This window comes from Ceratotherium simum, chromosome 33 (genome assembly GCF_057802395.1).
Source record: "Ceratotherium simum simum isolate JZ-2026a chromosome 33, ASM5780239v1, whole genome shotgun sequence".
Lineage (NCBI taxonomy): Eukaryota > Metazoa > Chordata > Mammalia > Perissodactyla > Rhinocerotidae > Ceratotherium > Ceratotherium simum.
The window spans coordinates 4630139-4654447 of record NC_141932.1 but is presented as its reverse complement, the minus strand read 5'-3'; the positions used below and the strand labels follow the sequence as shown (position 1 = coordinate 4654447).

The following is a 24309-nucleotide window of genomic DNA, read 5'->3' as shown; positions in this document are numbered from 1 at the left end:
CTTATCCTTAATAATGCTAATTCTTTCCTCCATATTGTCAGCTCTGTTCTTTAAAGATTACAGATTTGTTTATCTCCTCCATTGTGTTTTTCATCTCCAACATTTCTGATTGGTTTTTCTTTATACTTTCAATCTCTTTTGTGAAGAAGATCCTGATTTCATTGAATTGTCTATCTATGTTTTCTTGTAATTCATTGAGCTTTTTTATGATAGCTATTTTGAATTCTCTGTGGTTTAGGTTATAAATTTCTGTGCCTTCGGGATTGATTTTTGGGTGCTTGTCATTTTCCTTCTGGTCTGGAGATTTAATATATTTTTTCATACTGCTTGAGGGCATGGGCTTATTTTTCCTCATTCTTAAAATATGTGGTCACAGCTTCCACCTGCCTCCACTGGGTGGGGGTCAAGAGCTGTGTATTTGGAGCCCGTTGCAATCTGCAGGTGCTCTGGCTGACTGGTTGTGCTGGGGTGCTAGCTGGGGGGGAGGGGCTCTTTCTTTTGCCTGCACGACCCCAAGGGCATCTTGTGCTTCCCTCGCTATTTGCTCTCCTGGGGTGCTAGCTTGATGAAGGCACCCATGCAACATTTCAGTCCCCTCTCTATGTGAATTTCCCCAGGCTGTGAGAGAACTTGGAGAGTGATAGCTTTCCTGCAGAGGGCTGCCCCTACCCCCTCTCTCTCAGAACTGCGCAGATCTGACTCCAGGGCTGCAGTCATTTGGGAAGGAGAGGAGATCCCCTTATCTCCTTCCACTTCCTCTGGGGGTTCCATCATCTCCACCTTCAGACGTATGGCTGGGTGTGTCTCTCAGATGTCTTTTGTGTTGTGTGAATGCCCTTTCTTGGTACATGAATGTTCTTTTTGTAGTATCTTAGTGGGGGAGAGTCTATGGGGAAAGCTCACTCCACCATGACGCTGACATCACTCCAAGATAAACTTATTTTTAAAAAAATGTACAAAAAATATTCCTCATGGTTTTAGATGACTCAAAGGTGATCAGAGTTTGAGGGATGAGAATGGAAATTTAGGAGATGATGGGGATTGGTCTGGGGGGGAAGGGACTAGATTAGATTTAGGTGATTAAGTTAAATAGGCTTTCATTTAATCATTCCACATTCATCCCTTGGTGTTGTTTTCTGGATACTCCTGTCATTTCACATCCGATGCAGAGGCTCATTCCCAGCTCTCAAAACCTTTTTTCTCATTAAGGTGAATTGAAATCACACACACATATTTGTATGGCCTTTTTATTTCTTATCTTATTATTTTAGTAAACTTTAAATTAATTTATTTTACAACTGCTTCTGGAATGTTTTCACATTTCTAGGAGTAGTTATTTTCATGTTTGTGGTTTCATGACTCTTGCTAACAGAGGAGGATTGTAATAGTAATGGAGGATTGATTACTATTGAGTTTCCAATTTATTTATTTATAGCTGATCATGAGCAAGGCTTGTGTTCTCTTTGGAAAAACCAGGTGACCCCTGTAGTGGAAAAAGCCAACTCCTGTGGTTTGATCTGACTCTATTAGGTTCCCCCCAAATATCCTAAGCCTGGAAAGGCATATGGTAATATCTTGGGTTAGGAATTCTTCCATTAAGGAGTAGAAAAGAGCAAGTTAGTTTTCCCAGCCCACTGGAGGGGCTGACCTTGGGTGTTGGTTATCTGTAGTCTTTTTATTCAGCTGGAACTTTGGACAGAGAGGAGCTGCCTGCCCTCCCCTGGGCAGTGGTGCACTCTCCTTGCTCACTGTCATTGGCTGTCCAGTGCCTTGAGTCTCCTATGTTTGAGGGCCCCTGTGTTTCATTATCCCACATTGTGGGGACAAATTCTCCCCCTCCTGTCCCTGCAGGGTATCATGGAACCCAAAGCTCCCATGACTGGAGCTGCTCTGCTCTCCCTGCAGGCTCTGTTCAGGGTCATGACGTCTGCAACTTGTGGAGTTAAGTGGACATTCAGCTCCTACAGGTGTCAGGATGCCATGTCTCGCTGACTTTACTGAACGTGCATCTTTCCATCATTTAACATAGATCCTGCATCCTCAGCAGTTTTATGTGACTCTTTTTAAATAATACCGTAGTCTTCAAAAATATCTTATCCTTAAATACAATTTTATTCTTACAATTTTTGCATTTCAAAGGTCCACTCCTTTTGGATTTTGGTTACTAATTTACCTAAATAATTATTTGAAGCATTGAGATAGTGAAGGTAACATCATCAAAGAATCACCGTGAATAACTGTTCCTTTGTTTTAACAATAGCCCTAAGTTGGCCTTTTAAATCTCTTTTATTATCTACAGGTAATTTTAAGAATGTGGTTTAAAAAGTGAGTATTTCCAATTGCGTAATATTTTTATGCAAGATTTTATATCAAATGAAAAATTAATTCCATTGTGAGAAATTCTTTTTCTTGTGGTTTGCATAGTTCACAAAGGATTTCTTACATCCAATACATATTAATGTTTCTTTCACCTGTGCGATGTAATTTATTTTATACACAAAGTTATATCTAGGGGTTGTAGTTGATTAACATTACTTTATATATATTTGTGGACCATTCATCTTGGACCTTTTTTTTTTTTACTGAGGAAGATTCACCCTGAGCTAACATCTGTGCCAATCTTCCTCTATTTTGTCTGTGGGTGGCCGCCACAGCATGGCCGCTGACAAGTGGTGTAGGTCCACACCCAGGAACTGAACCTGGGCCACCGAAGTGGAGTGTGCCAAACTTAACCACTAGGCCACAGGGCCACCTCCCATCCTGGACCTTTAATCAACTCAATGGTGTGAAAAATTCTCATTTTGATTTAACTGTGACAAATTCTTTAAGATATAAAAAGATATAAATTTTAGGCTTTGATAAAACACAGAGTTTATGATTTATGGAGACTTTTGGTGTATCTCTTAAGTATGTTGTACTTTTGGGAAAAAATTTTAAATTGATTGGTTATAATCCTGCCTGCTTCCAGGTGGTCTTAGGACAGTTCATAGTAATTTCTCAAGAAGTAAGCAAACATCGTGAAATAATCTTCGCAATCACGGAGGAAAAGGCTTTGGTAGAAATGGTTTTGCTCACCCAGTGAGGCTTCAGAGAGCGTTTCTGAGCAGCTTTTACTAGTTTTCCTGATCTAAACATCAGAAGATTTTTATTCCTTTTGTCAGTATCTGGGTTTGTGACTATATTTCCTATGGATAGATGTTAATCCCTTAATATATGATTAAAGACCCCGTGACAACCCCCAACTCCCTGAGGCAGACCTAACAGATATGGTCTATGCCAGAGTCTCCTGACCTTGGCACTATTGACATTTTGGGGTGGCAGATTCTTTGTGGTGGGAGCTGCCCTGTGAGTTGTAGGATGTTTTGTGGCATCTGGTGTCCCTACCACTAGATGCCAGGTGCACCCCCATTACCCCAAGTTGTTAAAACCAAAAACGTCTCCAGATATTGCCAAGTGTTCCTTGGTGGGTACAAAATCATTCTTCAAATGAGACTACTGGAAGCCAATGCAATGTATTTCAGTTAACTAGAAAATATCTTTTTAGGATTTAACATTCTACTTTGTACCAGAATTCAATCAAAATAACATTGGATTAAAAGAGGATGGTAGGATAGAATAGAACTACCCTACAATCCAGCTATTACACTGCTGGGTATTTATCCAAAGAAAGTGAAAACGCGAATGCATAAAGATACATGCTCCCGTGTGTTCATTGCAGCATTATTCACAATAGCCAAGACTTGGAGCAATCTAGGTGCCCATCAAGGGAAGAATGGATAAAGAAGATGTGGTATATGTACAAAATGGACTACTACTCAGCCATAAAAAAAGATGAAATCTGGCCATTTATGACAACATGGATGGACCTTGAGGGTATTATGCTAAGTAAAATAAGTCAGAGGGAGAAAGTCAAATACTGTATGATCTCACTCATAAGTAGAAGATAAAAACAACAAGACACAATCACATAGAGACAGAGATTGGATTGGTGGTTACCAGAGGGGAAGGGGGGAGAAAAGAGGGAGAAAGGTATGATTAGGCACATGTGTGTGGTGATGGATTGTAATTAGTCTTTGGATGGTGAACATGATGTAATCTATACAGAAATTGAAATATAATTATGTACACCTGAAATTTATATAATGTTATAAACCAGTGTTACCACATTAAAGATTAAATAAAAAAGGGAGCATGGCAGGATGTGAATAATGTCAGGGAAGAGGAACTCTTCCATATTAGCCTCACATCCCAGAACTGAACTCTGTGCAAGCACGTGGAGGGCAGAGGAGGACTCAAAAAGAGAAGAGATGAGTTCTAAATAATCTTGTTTTAAAAAATGTTCTCAGAGTTGTAAAATATTGCTTGCAGATACCCAGATGGAAAATTTCAACATCCATAGTGAAACTATTACTGACAGAATAGCAACTATGTACATGGAATTTTCACAGACTGACTGGATCTTTTAGGTACAGAGATTTAAATTTTAATACCCAGATCAAAGAATTGGATTATTTAATTATTTTCAAAACTCAAACTACAGCCTAGAGCATTCCGGAAGGCACTGGCCAATCCAAATTTCTGTGATGGAAATCATCCATAACTGTGGTATCCAGTATGGTAGCCACTAGCTCCATGAGGCTATTGAACATGTGAAATGTGGCTGCTGACACTTGTAGAAGTGATACTATTTTGGATATATTGGCTTAAATAAAATATATTATTTAAATTTATTTTATCTTTTTCCTTTTCTTATTTCTAATGTGTCTTAGAAAATTCAAAATTTTTTATGTACCCTCTGTTCTCTTTCTACCTCCTCTTGATGAAGAAGATGGGAAATTGTGTGCCCCTCATGTTTTAATTTTCTCCTCTCTACTCTAGATTAATGTTCCGGCCCAGCAGGCCCAGCAGGGGGACTGAGTGCCCTCGTGATTCTGGACCCTTCTCCCACCTCAGCTCAGGGCCAGTGATGATTTCAGTCTTTTATTCTAACTTGCTTTTCAAACATCTTTAGGGTTGGACCATGTCACCTCTATATTTGTGTTGCTCTGCAATAGGAAGGGTGTGTAATTAGGGCACATTAACTCTTTACATTGTTGAGGTGAGAGATTTTCAGGAAACAGCAGCCTCAAATGTTTTCCTCCCTCATGCCCAAGCTGAAGGGCATCCCTTCCAGACTGGGGGAAGAACCTCTGAATCTGCTCTTGATTTCCTCACAAGTACTTGACATAATCTTCTCTTTTTTCTTAGACTTGTGGGGAAAGAAAAATCTCTGTAATTACTATTTCTGGCCAAGTGATTGATTTGTGCAAGGATGAATGGGCAGTACAGCTGGAAAAAATGCCAAAGTTCAATATTTTACAAATGATTCTGTTTTATATGTTTTGCATTGCTCCCTTCTTTCATTCAAAAATGTTTACTAATTAACTTGTTAACCATGGTGAAGCAGGATCTGTATCAATGTGGGTCATTAATTTAGTCCTAGTTGGGGAGTTCATGAAAGATTTGTGTGAAAAAGTTTTATTGGATGCAGAAAGAGCAGTAATAAACCAGCTAAAATGAAACAGGGATTTTTGGGCCATGTGGACTGCCCATTTGTGAAAGTACTTAATTTCTCTCCACAATAGATATGACCTTGGATGTGGCACATTGTACACTCAGCTCATTATTTCTCATGACCTGAGGAGGGTGAGATGTGGGCATATCAAACAGATGCAGAGAAAGCACTCTGGGAGATTCAGCTTTGTGTTATGTGTTCTGGGCTCTCCTCTGTTCGCCAGTACTGAGAGGTGGATGTGGGAACCCGTCATGAATGCCTTTTGCAGCAACTTGTTCCCAGGATTTGCATGGGGTAGTGCTCAAAGGAAGAGTGATTCATGGCTATGAATAGCTTTGTGGATACCACCATCTCCAATTAGATCTGCCCTACAGGTCAGGGCACAGGCTGCTTGACCTATCGTGCACCTCATAAGAGAACTCTCTGGACCCATGAAGAATGACTTCACTAAGCTCCCTTGTGTCTTGGCTCAATAGAAGATTATGGGTTGTGTCTGACACTCTGAGAAGGATTGTTGAGAACAGAAATATCTAGATCAGTCTTCACCATCTCAAATGCAAGTTTGAATGGGGCAAAAGCAAATTTCACAGTGGATATTGTGGATTGGGATATGTACCAAAACATTTGCACTGTATTCACACACCCAACAGGGCCACCACTGATTCTATTACCTATTGTAAGTGGCACAGGAAAGAGAGGGATATTGAGGTGCATCCAGTGACGCTGGGCTGGGAGTCTGGTAGGTCTGGTCTGGCATCCTGATTTTAGTGCGTTTCACACACAGCTGAGCTCACATAATCACATTAACCATATGCCTTTCTTTAAGTCAAAGTGACCAGGTCATGAAGGTGAACGTCACTACCATTGGGATAGGTAGACAAAGTGTGTCCCCTGATGTGAGGCACCAAGAAGAGCACAGCATGCTTCCTTTCCCCCCAGTGTTATTGAGATATTACTGACATATATTTAACTTAAGTGTACTACGTGGTGATTTGGTACATGTACATATCGTGAAATGATCACCCCAGAAGGTGAACACTTCTATCCCCTCATGTAATTACCTTTCTTTATGTGTGTGTATATGTGCTGATAACACTCAAGATCTACTTTCTTAACAACTTTCAAGTGTATAATACGGTATTGGTAATTATAGTCACCATGCTGTATATTAGATCCCCACAACTTATTCATTTTATACTTGGAAGTTTGTATGCTTTGATCAACACCTTCCCATTTCCCCCAACCCCCAGCACCTGGAAACCACTATATCACTCTCTGTTTTATGAAGTAGGCTTCTTAAGATTCAACATATAAGTAAGATCACACAGTATTTGTTTTTTTCTGTCTGACTTATTTTACTTAGCATAATGTTCTCAAGGTCCTTCCACATTGTTGGCAAGGCAGGACTTCCTTCTTTTTTATGGCTGAATAATATTCCACTGTATATATACACATTTTCTTTATCCATTCATCTGTTGATGGACACTGATGTTGTTTTCATATCTTGGTTATTGTGAATAATACTATAATGAACATGGGGATGCTGATATCTTTTTTTGAGATAGTGATTTCTAGATCTTTCTACCAAGGAAGTGTAAACTTTGTCTGGTCATGAAGAAATATCAGAGAGACCCAGGGGAGGGTCATTCTATGGAACCTATTCTATAGGTTGAGGATATAAAAGGAAAGGAATGAAGGAGGAAAAGTTTGAGACTGGAGCAGAAGGAAGAGACATGATAACTCAAGGCAATACACGCGCCTGGTTGGGATCCTCAACCAGAAAAGAAAAGAAGATGTTTTGGATCAGTTGGAAAGTTTGAATAAGACCTGTGCATAGACTGTAGGTTTGTATCCACATTGGTTTTCTAATTTTATTTATTTATTTTTCCCCCCAAAGCCCCAGTAGATAGTTGTATGTCATAGTTGCACATCCTTCTAGTTGCTGTATGTGGGACGCGGCCTCAGCGTGGCCGGAGAAGCAGTGCGGCGGTGCGCACCCAGGATCCAAACCCGGGCCGTCAGCAGCGGAGTGCGTGCACTTAACCGCTAAGCCACGGGGCCGGCCCTCCACATTGGTTTTCTAAACTGAAGGGCAGTAAGATTGTTCTGTAGGAGAGTGTCTTTGTTGTAGGGAAAATCACACTAGTGAGTTTAGGATGGCGAGTACCATGTACACACATTACTCTCCAGTGGTTGAGAGAAAAAAAAAACTAGGGCTGATGGGATAAAATATAGAGAAAGCTGATAAATCAAATGTAGTAAAGTGTTAACAATTGAGGTATCTGGATAAAGGAGAAAATGAAGTATATTTGAAATTTTTTCAAATTAATAATTTTAAAAATAAAAATAATTCATAGGCATTATATTTCTTAGCTTTTAAAATAAGGTTGTATATTGATAAATATATTGTTATTATTGATCACAGTTTATTACCTTTTTTCAAATAAAGATAATTTTGTACACTTTAATAGGAAAAACAGCCAGTAAATTTTAGACACTTGTAGATAAACATCATAACAATTCACTACTAGCAAACTTACACTCTTAAAAGTTAAAGGAAGTTCTTCATAATGAAGGCAAATTGTACCAGAGGAAAACACATGTACAGAAAGATTATCAGCAGCAAAATGGCAATCATGTGGATACATGCATATTACATACTTCCTTTTCATTTCTTATTTTCTATAAGAGACAACTAGCTCCTGACAGCAAAAGTAATAGCACTAATTGCATGTAATAAAAATATAGAATAAAAATTTATAAAAACAATAGCTTGAAGCATTATAAGATATATGGAATTATAACTAATATAAGATTCTTACATAATCTGTGAAATGGTCAAGAGTTGTCCTAACTAGATTATAATACTTTGGGAACCCAAAGTACAATTGCTACAGTAATCAATAAAAAAGTTGTACCTTAACGCTATTAATTTTCAAAATGGAATATTAAAAATACCAGACTTTCCCAATAGAAAACAAAAGGAAAAACAAAGAGAGAAAAAAGCAGGTACGATAAAGAGAACACAAGTTTCCTGTTTCTGTGTTTCAATGTAAAAGCTAAACGTTGAAGTCACTAATATCAAGAGGGCAGCTCTACACCCTCCTTAATATGACGTCATCCATCCAATCAATCAGATTTATGGAGGGTCAATCATGTAAAGAAAATATAGGTATAGAGGAGAAGCAACCAACTGGAAAACATTGATTCTTCTGTGTAACACTACAGAACATTGGAGAGACATGAGTGTAACAAAGATACAAAATAATGTAAAAAAACACATTCTCCATCTGCCAGGTTTCTTATTTTCATCTATGAAATAAAATCTCCTTCCACTTTCCAGTAATACTTATCTAGACAAATATTGGATTATCTGCAAATATATGTCAGGTATGAGGCTTATCCACATTGAGATAAAATTTGTGGAAACACTTCAAATACTCCCGATGAGTGGAGATTTCTTTCATACAGCTACACGGGTCAAGGAGGAAAATGTTTCCTCAATACTTTTATGTATCTTTTTTGAGCTGATAATTTAATGGATTGACTTTCAGATCTCTCAATGCAGCACTAGTATCAAGTTCACAGAATTTTATGTAAAAAATTGTTGGTAAGTACAAAATCAAAAGGCACAAACTTCCAGTTATAAAATAAATAATTTATGGTGACATAATGAAACAACATGGTGACTATAGCTAATATCTCATTTTAAAATATGTATTGCATATTTGGAAGAGGCAAAGAGTGTAAATCTTAAAAGACTTCATCACAAGAAAAATATTTTTTATAACTATGAATGGTGATGGATGTTAACTAGTCTTATTGTGGTGAGCATTTTGCAATACACACAAATATCAAAACAATATGTTGTATCCTGAAACTAATATAATGTTACGTGTCATTTGTAACTCAATAAAAAAAATGGTACTCCACAAGTGGTTACTGAATAGAGCAATTATGATTATTATTGAAGCTGCACTACAACACTGATTTCTAACTATTTAAGAGAGAAACTAGGAGCTCTAGGAGCCCTAAGGATCAGCAATAAGGGGCTAACAGTGGGGAAACATAAAGCCAAAATATGAGAGATCTGCATCAACCATAGATGAGAATCTACGAAGGCAGTCATGTAAAAAGCAAAAATGGAATTCATCATGTAGAAGTTGACAAAAGTGACCACCAGCATCAGGATGGTGTGGGCAGCTCTGGTCTCTGGAGGGCATTTGTGGTAGCCACTGGGGGTGTGAATATGCTGCACTCTCTGGTGGTGTCTGTGCAGGAGACGCACCATGGAGCCACTGGACCAGCTCATGAGGCCAATAAACGTGGCATCAGAGAGGGACCACAAGATGACAATGCTTGCACTGGGATTTGAGTATGAACAGAACCACTTCCCTTGGGTGTTAGTATGATTTCCCATGTCCTGTGGACCAGTTATTTTCACAGGAATATAGATATTCACTAAGAAACTGAATATCCAACAGGTGTAACAGGAACGACCAATGACCTTGGGGGCTTTTCCTCTGAGCATCCTCCTCTCCACTCTCCCTGGGATGAGAGTGAAGTACTGATAGGTGCTCAGGACACAGGTGGAGCACAAGGTGGTGTTGCGAGCTATTCTCTGTATATAAGACGCAAGTTTACACCCGAGACTGGAGAGGGGGTTTCTCAAAATAAAAGCTGCCTTCACGTGGGGAAATCCACAGGAGAGAAGAAACAGGAGATTGGCTACAGCCATATGGGTGAGAATCATGTGTGTGGGCCTCTGCCTGTGGCCAAGCAAGATTGGAGAGACATTATAGAAGAAGAGAATGACATTGGCTGAAGCCCCAACCCCAATCTGGAAAAGGAAGATGGTTTTCACAGCCATTTCCCCTGTGGTTCTTACGACATCTTTCTAAAAAGACATGGAGATGGCTTCAGAGTGGCCTGGAGCAAAAAGTGGTTATGCCGGTGATGACATAAGCAGTCTTCTTATGTAACCAACGTTGGAAAAGGATTCTTGCTCTTTCTTCTCCTGAGAAAGGAGATGCTGTCATACTCCACAGGAGGGGCTCAAACTATAGAAAATACACCTGACAATAAGTATAATTTACACCGTTATCATTCTGTATTTATTTCTATTTACTTTTATATTCTGATTCTCCACCAGAATGTGAGGTTCATGAACTTAGGAACCATATCCGTCTTGTTGAACAACACAGTTGACAAAGAATATCTATTAAATACTATACTGAGTACATGAGTAAGTGACAGGACACAAAGACAAGAAAGCACTGTACCCCCCTTACATTTCATGGTCACCTGGCCTATTGTAAGAGTGTATTGAGTAACATCACCAAGATGCAACACAGGAGTCTCCTGACTTTCCCTCCTCCCATGGACGTATTGAATATATCTACACATGAATCAATTTGTTCTGAGAGAAATTCAGAAACTAGTTGAGTGACTTCCACATCAGGTGACTGATGATGATGACTGATGATGAAGTGGGTAGGAAAGGCTGTGACACACTCTCACCATGATCCCCACCCCTGGGACAGAACCTTACAATCGAGGTGAAACCCCCAGCTCATTTTTCTTTCTGAGAAGCAAGAGTTTGAACCACACATCTAGCACCCCAAATTTTAAGGCTTCCACCAGAAGAACAGGCCCCCAAATCACCTAGCTCTGATGACCAACGGGGCTTGCATTTGTGAGTCCCACTGGATTGTAGCAAATAAAACAGCAGTGCTCAGCTGGGCCTGCTAGCACACCCCATGACAACACCACCAGGCCCAGTGCTGAGGGAACAAGTAAAAACACCCATCACCCAGTGTCTCTCTGGAAGGAGTTTGACTACATACTGTACCAACTTCTGACCAGGGGTGTGGATTCTAACCACCCGGCATCTAGCAGGTTACTAGGATGCTTCCAGGATCCTAAAACAGCAAGTGGGCACTTCCCCACATTCTGTCTCTGGCTGTCTTCAATAATAAAATCAGGTCTCCAGTTTACCCTGGAACGAGATTGTCCACACATATAATGCCCAGCCTTTGTGGCTTCCTCCCAGGGATGGGCCCTCAAATACCCAGCACCAAAAGCCAGTGGCGCTTGGCATTTGTGAGTCCCACAGGACCATATCAAACAAAAAATGAGTTTTTACAGTCACTCATAGACTAAACTTGAAGGGATGGAAAAAAGAAATTTCTTGAAAATGGAAACCAAAAGACAGTAAGGGTAGCTATACTTATATCAGACAAAATATAAGTTTAAATCAGAAACTCACAAGAGACAAAGAAATCATTATATAATGATAAAGAGGTCAATTCATCAAGAGGATAGAACAATTGCAAATATTTATAAACCCAACACTGGAGCACTTAAATATATTAAACAAATATTAACAGATCTCAAGGGAGAATTAGACAGAAATACAACAATAATAAGGGACATCAATACCACACTTTCAGCAATGGATAGATCAGACAGGAAATAAACAAGGGACCATTGGACTTCACCTACATCTTAGATCAGACGGACCAAGTAGACATATACAGAACATTCCATCCCACAGCATCAGAATACACATTCTTCTCATGTGCACATGGATCCTTCTCCAGAATAGATCATATGTTAGGCTACAAAACAAGTCTTAACACATGTAAGAAGATTGAAGTGATATTAATCATTGGTTATGACCACAATGGTATAAAACTGGAAATCAATTATAAGAGGAAAACTGGAAAATTCACTAATAAATGGAGAATAAACAACATGCTCTTGAACAATAAATGGGCCAAAGAAGAAATAAAAAATGAAATAAAAATATCATGAGACAAATGAAAATGGAAACACAGCATACCAAAACTTACAGGATTCAGCAGAAGGTTTGAAGAGGGAAGTTAATAGCAACAAGCAACCACATTAACAAAAGAGAAAGATCTAACTAAACAAACTAACTTTACACCTCAAGGAACTAGAAACAGAACTAAAAACTAAGCTGAAGGTTAGTAGAAGGAAGGAAATAAGAAGGGTCAGAGTGAAAATAAACGAAATAGAGACTAGGAAAACAATAGAAAAGATCAATGAAACTGAGAGCCAGCTTTTGAAAAAGATAAACTAAATTAAAAAACCCCTAGCTAGAATATGAAAAAAAAAGAGAGAGAAGACTCATATAAATAAAATCAGAAATGAAAGAGGAGATATTACAAATGATAACACAGAAACACTAAGGGTCATAAGAAACTACTATGAACAATTATACCCCAAGAAATTAGATAATCTGGAAAAAATGGATAAATTCCTAGATGTATATAACCTACAAAGACTGAATCATAAAGAAATAGAAAATCTGAACTCACCAATTACTAGTAAAGAGATTAAATCAGTAATCAAAAACCTCCTAGCAAAGAAAAGCCCAGGACTGGATGGCTTCACTGTGAATTCTACTGAACATTTAAAGAAGAATTAATACCAATCCTTCTCAAACTCTTCCCCCCAAAATAAAATGTAAAATTTTCTCTTTTTGCAGATGACATGATCTTATAGTTAGAAAACCCTAAGCACTCCACCAAAAAAATATTAGAACTAGTAAACAAATTCAGTTAACATGTAGGATATAAAATCAATATACAAAAATCAGTTGCATTTCTACACACTAACCACCACAAAGAGAAACTTAGAAAACAATTCCTTTGAATCACAAAGAATAAAATACTTAGAAACATATTTAACAAAGGACGTGAGAGATCTGTAAACCAAACTGTATAAGACGTTGATGAAAGAAATTGAAGAAGAAAAATTAAATGGACGATATTCCATGTACAAGGATCTGAAGAAATAAAATTGTTAAAATGTCCATACTACGCAAAATGGTCTACAGAATCAGTGCAATCTCTAACAAAATTCCAATGGCATTATTCACAGACACAGAAAAAAACAATCGTAAAATTTGTGTGGAACCACAAAAGACCATGAAACACCAAAGCAATCTTGAGAAAGAAGAAGAAAGCTGGAGGCATCACACTTCCTGGTTTCAAATTATATTACAAAGCTATAGTAACCACAAGAGTGTGGTATTGGCATAAAAACAGACACATAGACCAATGCAACAGAATAGAGAGCATATAAATACGCATATTCACCTAGGGTCAATTAATTTTTGATAAAGGTACAAGAATACACAATGGGGAATGGATATTGTCAACACGAAACACTGTTTGGAAATTTGGATATCTACAGGTAAACAAATGAAACTGAACCCCTATCTTACACCATACACACAAATAAACTAAACAGATTAAAGACTTGAATGTAAGACCTGAAACTGTAAAACTCTTAGAAGAAAACATAGGGGGTCAGCTCCCTGACATCGGTCTTGGTGATGATTTTTTGCATATGACATCAAAAGCGAACTAGACTTATGTTGGTGATCATTTCATAATGTATATAAATATTGAATTATTATGCTGCACAGCTGAAGCTAACAGAATATTGTATACCAGTTATAATTAAAAGAGAGCAACAAAAAATGAAATAAATAAATGGGATTACATCAAACTAAAAGACTTTGCACAGTAAAGGAAACCATCATCAAAATGAAAAGGCAAACTATGGAATAAGGTAAATATTTGTAAAGCATTTATCTGATAAGGGAATAATATTGAAAATAAACCAGACACTCATAAAACTCAATAGCAAAATAACAACCCAACTTAAAAATGGGCAGAGGACCTAAATAGGCATTTTTCCAAAGAAGACGTAGAAATGGCCAACAGGTACATGAAAAGTTGGTCAAAATCACTAATCATCAGGGAAATGCAAATGAAAACCACAATAGGCTATCACCTCATGCCTGTTAGAATGGCTAGCACCAAAATGCCAAAAGATATAAAATGCTGGTGAGAATATGGAGAAAAGTTTACACTTGTGCACTGTTGGTGGGAATGTAAATTGGTACAGCCACTATAAAAAACAGTAGGGAGGTTACTTGAGAAATCAAAATAGTACTACCATATAACCCAGCAATCCCACTTTTTGTGTATATCCAAAGGAAATGAATTCATTAACGCGAGGTGATATTGCACTCCCATGTGCACTGCTGCATTATTCACAGCAACCAAAGTATGAAAACAACCTAAGAGTCTGTTGATGGATGAATGGATCAAGAAAATGTGACATATGTATACACTAGAATATTATTCAGCCTAGAAATGAAGGAAATCCTGCCATTTGGAACAAAACGGATGAACTTGGAGGGAGTTATGCTAAGTCAAATTAGCCAGACAGAAACAGACAAATATGTATGGTACCATTATATATGGAATCTTAAAAAAAAAAACAGTCAAACTCACAGAAACAGACAGTAGAATGGTACTTGTATCAGGGTTGGGGAAAGAGGAAAATGTCCTCAAAGGGTACAAAATTTTAGCTCTAAGATGAGTAAGGTCTAAGGAGCTAATGTACGGTATGGTGGTAATAGCTGATAACACTGTATTGACTAATTGAAATTTGCTGAGAGAGTACAGCTTAAGTATTCTCACCACAAAAAGGTAAATATGTGAGTTTATGGATGTGTTAATTAACACAATTGTGGGAATATTTTCACAATGTATACATATATCAAATCATCATGTTGTATACTTTTTTTTTTGTGAGGAAGATCAGCCCTGTGCTAACATCTGCCAATCCTCCTCTTTTTTTTTTTTTTTTGCTGAGGAAGACTGGCCTGGGCTAACATCCATGCCCATCTTCCTCCACTTTATATGGGACGCTGCCACAGCATGACTTGCCATGCAATGCGTCAGTGTGCGCCCAGGATCTGAAATGCCGAACCCCGGGCTACCACAGCAGAGTGTGTGCACTTAACCGCTTGCGCCACTGGGCTGGCCCCCATCATGTTGTATACTTTAAATGTATTTCCATTTTATTAGTCAGTTATACCTCAATAAAGCTGAAAAAGAGAATGTGTTAACTTAAGAAAAATGGCATGGAAAAGGCAAAAATATTGTTGAAATGATGAGCATATCTAACTAATTTTAATACAATTGCAAGAGAATCAATTGTCCATAGTTGAGAATGCATAAGGTAATTCCTCAGAGTTGCTGGATACAAAATACCTTTTAAAAAATCAGCCACACTCTGAATACACAAGTTTACTGTAAAATGTACTGAGATCTTCTATTGTTTATAGAAAAGATCCTCAGTGGGAAGAGTAGTATAATTCTCAATAATTCTCCAGATCTTTACTTAAAAGACTGAAGTCACGTCTTGGACAGCTTCTCTTGGGTGGTCTCCCACCCTCAGTCCACACCAAAGTTAAACATCCAGATCATTAGACTGAATGCTCAGATTAATTGTTTTTATTCTTCAATATTTTGAGTGCCTACATTCTGTCTGATGCTTTGCTTCCTTCTGAATTTTACAAACAAGCATTGGTCTAATTCCATCAGCTCAAAGTAACCCATAGGCCACTTGGAGGTGTCATGAAAGTAAAGTTTGAGCATTGCCTTATGAGTGAAGAAGAAGGTTTTGTGGAGGAAAAGGCAAATATTATTTACTTTAGTAAAAGGGATGCATTCCTTGTAGAAGAAATAATCCTTAATTAAATCATAGGATTCAGAAGCCACTGTCAGGTACAGAAGGGAGTAATGAATTGGAAACCAAAGTCCAAAGTTACCAAAGTAACTTATTCGTCAGGAAAATAGTGTCCAATTTTTGAAAATACTAAGTAAAAAACACAGGAAGCAGTACAATGAGGTGCCTAATAGCTTTGGATCCACCCATCTGGGTCCTGGTCCCCACTCCCCACTTCTGGTGCTGAGATATGAGAACCCTCCCTTGACCTCTCACAACTTTCCCCCCTCATTTGTAGTGTGCAGACAATAATAGGACCTCAGGTTAGAGGAAGGAGAGCAGGGAGTCAAGAGTTCAGGCTGTGGGATCAGAAAGCTCTCCTTCTGTCTCAAGACAATCCAATACTATCTTAGTACAACCTCAGGGATTTTATTCACCACTCTGCACCACCTTTTCTCATTTAAAAAGTAAAGTAAAAACTAAAAAAGAACATGCATCATAAGGTTGGTGTGAACATTCAGTGTGGATTTCAAGTTAATTGTTGATCAGGACGTCTGGCACAAAGGAAGTTTTCATTAATGTTAGTAGAAACCATTGTTATTGTAAATACTGTTAATGTTTTGTTTTCATTATTTACTGCTAGCAGCAAGGTGAGGAAGACAATAGAAGGCATGGTCAGGTGCCCCATTGCATTCCCACCTCACTAGGACCCTCTCTTGCTTTACTCACTATATGAGCCACATTGACTGTATTTCCACTGAAAGCACAAGAAACACATTTCTGCTTCACACAGTGATGCATAGTCTTCTCTCTTCATGGAATTCCCATCTTCCCACCACTTCACCTGCTTGCTCCTTCTCGCACCCCAGCTCCACTTGAATGTCAGCTGCTCACAGACACCTTAAAATAATCCTCATTCACTGTAATTCATTCCCTTCCTTCCTCTCAAAATGTAATTCATACCTTTTGTTTGTTTGTTCCTCCTCATCTTCTCTCTTCCTATTACATTGAAAGCTACATGAGGACAAAAAAGTGATGTCTTTTTTGACTGACTGATAGATCCTCAGTCCATAAACACGTCTGGTCACAGTGAGCTCCTGTGAGCATCACCTACTGCTACACCTTCACCATCCCCAACCACAGCAGAGGGAGATCCATGTTGTTATGGGGGATGGTATCCTTCCCTCTATTTCCACTAGTCCGGGAGGTCCAACACACTCATTCACCTATATACATTTTAACGTCCCCATGTCCAAAGTCAAGAAAATTATGGAAAAAGTGTGTCTGGTGACAACACGTGTTTGTGAGAATGTGCCTTTGTGTGCGTGTGTGTGTGTGTGTGTGTATGTGTTTGTGGGAACATGTCCTAACATACTTTGACACCCAAACCACATATCACAATGTGTGTTTCTTCTGAAATGGCGTCACCTGGTGTTATCTTTGAACGTCCCACCCTATCTTGAATCAATTCCACGCAGCCATCCTTCCTGCAATTTCTTTGATAAACCTGTACTATACAACTCTAAACAGAAATTGTAATTATTCAGATCTCTCCTTTGAGTCACAATTACCTGTACAAGTCCATGGTTCTCTTGGGTGTTAAGTTTTACTCTAGCCCAAGTGACTCCCACAGAACCTTGTTTATTGGCAAAAGAGCTGAAGTGATCTCACGCCCCATAGATCCTCATTTGAACTCCCCGGAGCCCCCACCAGTGCTCCCTAAATAACACCTGCAGTGGCTCCTAGTGCATGCAGGTCCACTCATCCACTTGAACCCCTCCTTCCACAAACATGGCCCATGTCCTCCTTCCTATGGAGCTGAGGGTTTACTGAGGTGGGTGACGTGGTCAGACCTGCTGGTTGTACATTCTGTGGGGCACACAGAGATCAACCCCACAGGTGAGGTGCCTCCCTTGTACTGACAATCACCAGACAGAATGCAGAAGGACACACCAGCCCCCACAGAGACCATGACCCCCAGCCCCATACAGTCACACCTGGGGCACCTCCACAGGCAGAGTCAGAAACCAAACCCCAGAAGGTTCCCTGTGTTGACACAGAAATACACATCCTTAATACAGACAGAGTGTGTAACACGTATTGAGTGCTCAATAAATGTCCATCATTATACTCGTTAAAGAAAGAAAAGAAGTGCACATCCCAGGGCCTGCTGCCAGAGCCCTATTTTCCAACCACTCTTCTGATGACACAGCTCTGCTTTCACTAAACACAACCGAGAGGCTGTTGTGTCTCTCTCATGTCTGAGCACTTTTTCCTCCACCAGCTTCCTCATACCTTCTGGGGTTTTGTATCTGCTGTGACTGAGAATGTATACAACACAGGGGAAGCAGCCAGAGTTAATTCTGATGCTGAGTCAGCAGAGGAGAGTGACAGCACAGGTGAGCACAGAGATCAGAGCTGGTTTGTAAACCTCCTGGGAGAGAAGGAGAAAGCCCGGATCACAGAGCTCATTGTGTGCCCAGGGCAATGGAAAAAGCAGTTGGAATAGGCCATGGATGGAGGGATACAGTGAGAGTTGGGGAAGGTGGAACATTTCCCTTTTGCATCCAGTGTAGAATCGCTAAACCTTTCCTCAGAAATTGCCTCTGGTGGTGTCTTGGTCTTAGTCATCATTACCACTTTTGGAGTCTTTTTCAATTTTGGTAGGTCCTGGCTGCTAAAACAAAATATCACTGACTAGGTGGCTTATAAACAGCAGAAATTTATTCCTTATAGTTCCAGAGGCTGGGGTCGAAGATTAAGGCTGTAGCATGGGTGCCTTCTGGGCTGGGCCCTCTTCCTAGTTCCTGGCTGGCGCCTTCTCGCTGTGTCCTCACGCGGTGTAAAAGGGCTAGGGATCTCTTTGAAGCCTCTTTTATGATGCACTAATCCTATTCACGAGGCGTCCATCCTCATGACCTCAGCACCTCCTGAAGACCCACCTGTTAATACCATCATCTTTGTGGGTTACAATGTCAACTTACGAATTTTGGAGGGACACAAACATTCAGAACATAGCATGGTCCAAGGTATTTCCATCATATTTCCAAATATAAAATATACTGCAGAATTACCACAGAGGTTATTGTTCTAATTTCTGATTCTAATTAAAGTTAAAAAAAGTGTACATTGCTTATCTTCCAGCATTCACGCTGTTACAGCAGACTTGAAAATTCACTGGACTTCATCTCACAACAAATTCTTTTTCTCCCCATTGCTGCCTCAGGCTAAGGAAGGACAGAAGGGCATTTTCCCATTCGACTATGGAGATAAAAATCTGAGCCACACTTACACACACAACACTATTAACACACAGAAGAGAGACACTGAAATTACTGAGATGACTGCGTCCTCCTGAAGTGGGATTTGAAAAAGGAGAAATGTGTGTCATTAGAGGGGAGACTATTTCTCTCTTCGTTTTTCTGTTAGTTACACATATGTGTGCCTGTCATTGGATATTATTCCATGTTTCAGGATTTTTAAGTCACAACTCAAACTCTGCATGCAAATTTGTCCTCCTATATTCACTCCCAACCCCAATCTGTTAGGTCTGAGAAAATGGGTAGACTCCTGTGTACTTGGCTGAGGAGCTCAGTGGCTCTGACCATACAAGTCTTGGCTCAGATTCCAAGGGGAACTGTTCCTCTTTCTCTCATTGTCAGGGACTCCGGGGCACAGGGATTTGCAGTGAAACTCATGACTCTGGTCCCACTCTGAAACACACCCCAACACATCCCCACCTTCCACATGGCCAGCCAGGGCATGAGTGGGTAGCTCTGGACAAGGCGGGGTCAGCACCTGTCCTGCCCAATGTTAGTGCACAACCACAGCTCTGACTTCCTCTCCTGCTGGAGACCCCTCCCTTCTGTTCTCTGCCCTGAGACTGAACAAAAGGAAGCACTCACCTGGCTGGTCTTTGCTTCAGAGCTCTGTGCAGGGAGGTGTCACTCAGGATGGGCCACAGTTATAGAGACAGGGTTCCTGGACCTGCTTTCCCCACAGAGGTGCCATTATCACGTCATCTGCAGTATGGGTGACACTGTCTGCATGGAGAGTCTGGGGCGTCTCCAAGGAGCAGTAACTCTTATTCCCTGTGCAAATCACCCTCAGCCACTTCTGATGATTAGTGACAACTCTTAGCAGTTATTGAGAAGATCTATGTGAGCAGGTGAGTAGAAAGAAGAGAAAGTTTTCTATGTTCCCTGTGGGAGAATTAAGTTTAGTTTGAAAGTTTTAATAGGGGTTTAAGGGACACTACAAACCTCCTCAGGGGCTCCCTTCACTAAGTTTCCCATTGTGCATTTTCCTTCATGCTCTTTCACTTTTCCAAAACTGTTACAAAGTTTTTCACACCGTGGGGGTCAGAATTTGCCACCCCAAAATGTGCCTTTTTGGCTTGATTTTTTTTTTTTTTTGTGAGGAGATCAGCCCTGTGCTAACATCTGCCAATTCTCCTCTTTTATTTTTTTTTTTTTGCTGAGGAAGACAGGCCATGGGCTAACATCCGTGCCCATCTTCCTCTACTTTATATGGGACGCTGCCACAGCATGGCTTGCCAAGCAGTGTGTTGGTGCACGCCCGGGATCTGAACCGGCGAACCCTGGGCCGCCACAGCGGACTGCGCACGCTTAACTACTTGCGCCACCAGGCTGGCCCCTGGCTTGATTTTTTTTAAGAACAAAAGACTCAGAAATGAACTTTGAACTTCCATCTAACTGCCTAAAACAATTTAAGGTAGATGGCCTGTTCCAGGTAGGAGCTATCACCATTGATAACTATAGTAAAGTATGAACAAGGTGTGATAGACAGGGAGGAATCTAGCAAGGCCCTTTTGGTCAAAGTCCTCCCCCAGTCACATTGTCTTTGCTGGGCATGACAAACACTTGTTTACCAAACTTTTGCTTTTCCATCTCGGTGTGAATTGCCTGCCATCCCCTTTGTGTCCCAAACGCTACCCCCAGCATCCTCCTTTGTCTCTAGCTGAAGATAGTATTTAAGGTGGTAGATTTGGCCATTTTGGTGAGTTGCTCAAGTTTCTTGGGTTTCTCCCGTGTTTACGTTGTTAAATTTGTTTCATTTTATCCTGTTATTCTGTCTCATGTCAGTCTCATTCTTAGACCAATGAGAAGAACCTAGAGGGTAGAGGAGTAGTTCTTCCTCCCCTGCAACACTGATCATGAGCATACGGTCTGGAGGCAGCTCTTTCCCGTGACTTTAACGTCTACAAGCTTGCTATTTATGGCCTCAGGCCTGTTTAACCTGGAAAATACCACGGTCTCCCCCCTCAGAGTCTTGTGGTGTCTGCATGTCCAAGTGACTGTTCAAGGAGATTGCAATTTGCTCTAAGTCACACATGGAACCCTGCTCCTTGAGACTCTCATGGGACTTCAAGTCTGTCCCTGTGACCCAGATGATGAGAGCTGGAAAGAAACCTTCCTGGGTGCACAGACAGTAATTAAATAAAGTGTTGTTTGGGAAATTTAGAGAGCTAAAATTTAATAGTTTAAAATTGATAAATGGAATTATCAGTTCATAATGGGAAATTTCAATTCATAATTGGATCTTGGAAACAAGTGCCCTCAGCTGGCGATTGGGCTGATGTCCTTCTTCTGAGAGACCACGGAGCAGAAGAGGCCCAATAAACCCTCCCCATTGGGCTCCTTCTGCAGTGAACTGATGCACTGGAGGCAGCAGACACACCCACATTTCAGGTACATGGGGTGTTCAAGATGCACCAGCAGATAGGACACCTAGTGGTTTTTTAAAGTGTCCAACCACGAATCCTCTCTGGGAAGAAATGTGAATAATAATGGTTTAATATGTAGAGCAATTATTCATCATGGGGATGTGTAATCTTTAAATATGTTGAGATACTGTGGACCTACTATGTGCCATCCTTAGGACTAGGCAATGGAGATACAAGCAGAAATACTCATGGCTCAGGTTCTGATATTTGAAATGCCGGTTGGAATGAAGACATGATTCATCCCGAAGCTTTCAGCTGAGGTGGTGAAATGGTCTAAGTCTGGGCTGTCCAGTGTGGGAGCCCCAGTCACATGCGGCTGCTGAGCCCCTGACATGGGGTCCTCTGAACTGAGAGGTGCTGTGGGTGTAAAGCACACACTGGATTTCAAATGTGGAATAAGATAGACAGAATGTAAACTATCTTGTCAGAACTTGTCAGAATTGGTTACAGCTTGAAATGGCAACATTTAGGGTATTAAAATAATTTAAACTGTTCTTTCCATCTTCTTTAATGTGGTTACTAGATAATTTATGAAATTATGATTACATCTGTGGGTCATAATCCTTTTCTGTTGGACAGTGCTGGTGTAGACTCAGAAACCCTTCAACCTCCACAGCTGGACCCACCTGACTGAAGTAAAACACCCAGTAGAACCTGAGAGGTTGAATAAGTCAGTGGGGGAAAGGCAGTTCACCATCTTATGGAGTCTGTCAATCTATGATGACTAAAGAAAAGGAAGACACTGTCACTTCTCTAGCCTGTGTATAAAAATCGAAGCTTGCCCACTGCTCCTGGGGCGGCAGAGCATCCAGTCCAGGGTCCCTGAGTGTACACACTGTGCTGGCATTGAGCTGGCCTCGAACAGCGCTTGCTGAATTAATACATCACTCCATTCCTAGGACCTTTCTTGTCATATCTGATATTTGTAGAACTCTGAGATGTGAACAAGAAATTCCATCAGATTGGACTCCCTGCAAGTCCACTGGGTTCTCCTGTGCCCTCGACCTCCTTCCACTGGCAGCTCAGTTCTGGACGAGAATCCCCCAGGAGGGGCTTTTGTCGGAGATGGTCCCTCCTCCCTCCTTATTCACATTCCGCCTCTCCTCTTTAATCTAAACAGATTTTGCTGTAATTCTGGTGTACGAGATTTTTACTGAGAATTTCAACAGTTTACCACTTAAAACAGAGAACAATTTATCCTAAAAAATGGTTTTATTTTTATTAATGTGGATGAAATATTGTTTTATAATCATTCTGAATTAGATCTGGAACATTATGATTGTTGATAACTGTTTATTTGGAATGAGGGCAGAAATATTTAGAACCAAATATTTGGCATCAGTTTTAACCCTCAAGAAATGAACACAGCTGGTTTTAAATACTTTTTGCTGACAAATGTAAAAGCTCCTTATATTTAGATCAGGAAATTAATTAAACCTACTCAGAAGTATTTCCTAATATCACACGAGCTGGATCACAACCGTGTCTTCAAAATGGTGTTTTCTCCATGGTTGGAAGTTCTTTTTAGAAATTGGTAAATAAAGCCCCAAATCATTCCCCACTCTCCACACTCTCACACATGCTCTCACACTCTCACAGGCACCTTTCCTCTCACATATGTATTCTAGAATGTTCTGTCACATGCAGCTGCACACACGTGTGCTTTTTCTGGTGAATGTGCACACTTGTAGTTGACTATCCCTATCTGCACCTGCTCACAGGTTTTCAGTCTCACTCTGTCTTTCCATTTTTCTCACACAGAAACTCCACCTCAGACACACACCCTCTCAGCCAGCCCCTCTTCTGCCTCACGTCTCCCTTAAAACAGAAATGCTTTGTCTCCTTCAGTCTGTCTGCTCTCTCTTTGCAGATGCCTATCATCTCTGGTTGGTCCCCAGCGCTATCCTGGCTGCCTTGTGAGATCCAGCACCCGCTTCCTGCCAGTTTGTGCAACATTCACTTTCCCCTGTGGAAGAGAAACCCACCCACATATCACAGGATGTCCCAACTCAGGGGTCAGCAAACTAAAGTGGCAGGTTCACTGCTTGTTTTGGCAAGTATAGTTTTATGGGAACACAGTAATGCCCCTTCAGATGCTTCTGCACCATAATGGCGTCATTAAGTATGTATGATAGAGAACATATGCTCCAAAAGCCTGAAATATTTACAATAGACTCTGCTCTTTGCAACTCCTTGTATGTTGTGGGATTTCGAGTCTAATTTTGGGGATGATTCTGTAAGGTTGTGTTTCATTCACACAATTTATTTTATTTTATTTTGAATATTGATAATTTCAAAGAGCACTACGGAAGGATTGCTCACTACAAATACAAGGTTTAATGGACTTTTTCAAGCATACAAAAATACAGCCAAAAGTAACACAACCCAACACACGCACCTTGGGAACACCTTGTGTACTTTCAACCATCATTTACCTTGAGAAGATCTAGTT

The 24309-nt window shown here is 40.2% G+C and overlaps 1 protein-coding gene across 1 annotated transcript; it reads right to left on the bottom strand.

Annotated features, from left to right (window-relative positions):
* Positions 1-9551: 9551 nt before the first annotated feature.
* On the bottom strand, positions 9552-10463 carry LOC101393335 (vomeronasal type-1 receptor 4-like). The gene is given in 1 exon segment (XM_014794214.2): positions 9552-10463. A coding segment is annotated over 1 exon segment (912 nt).
* Between the last annotated feature and the right edge of the window lie 13846 nt (positions 10464-24309).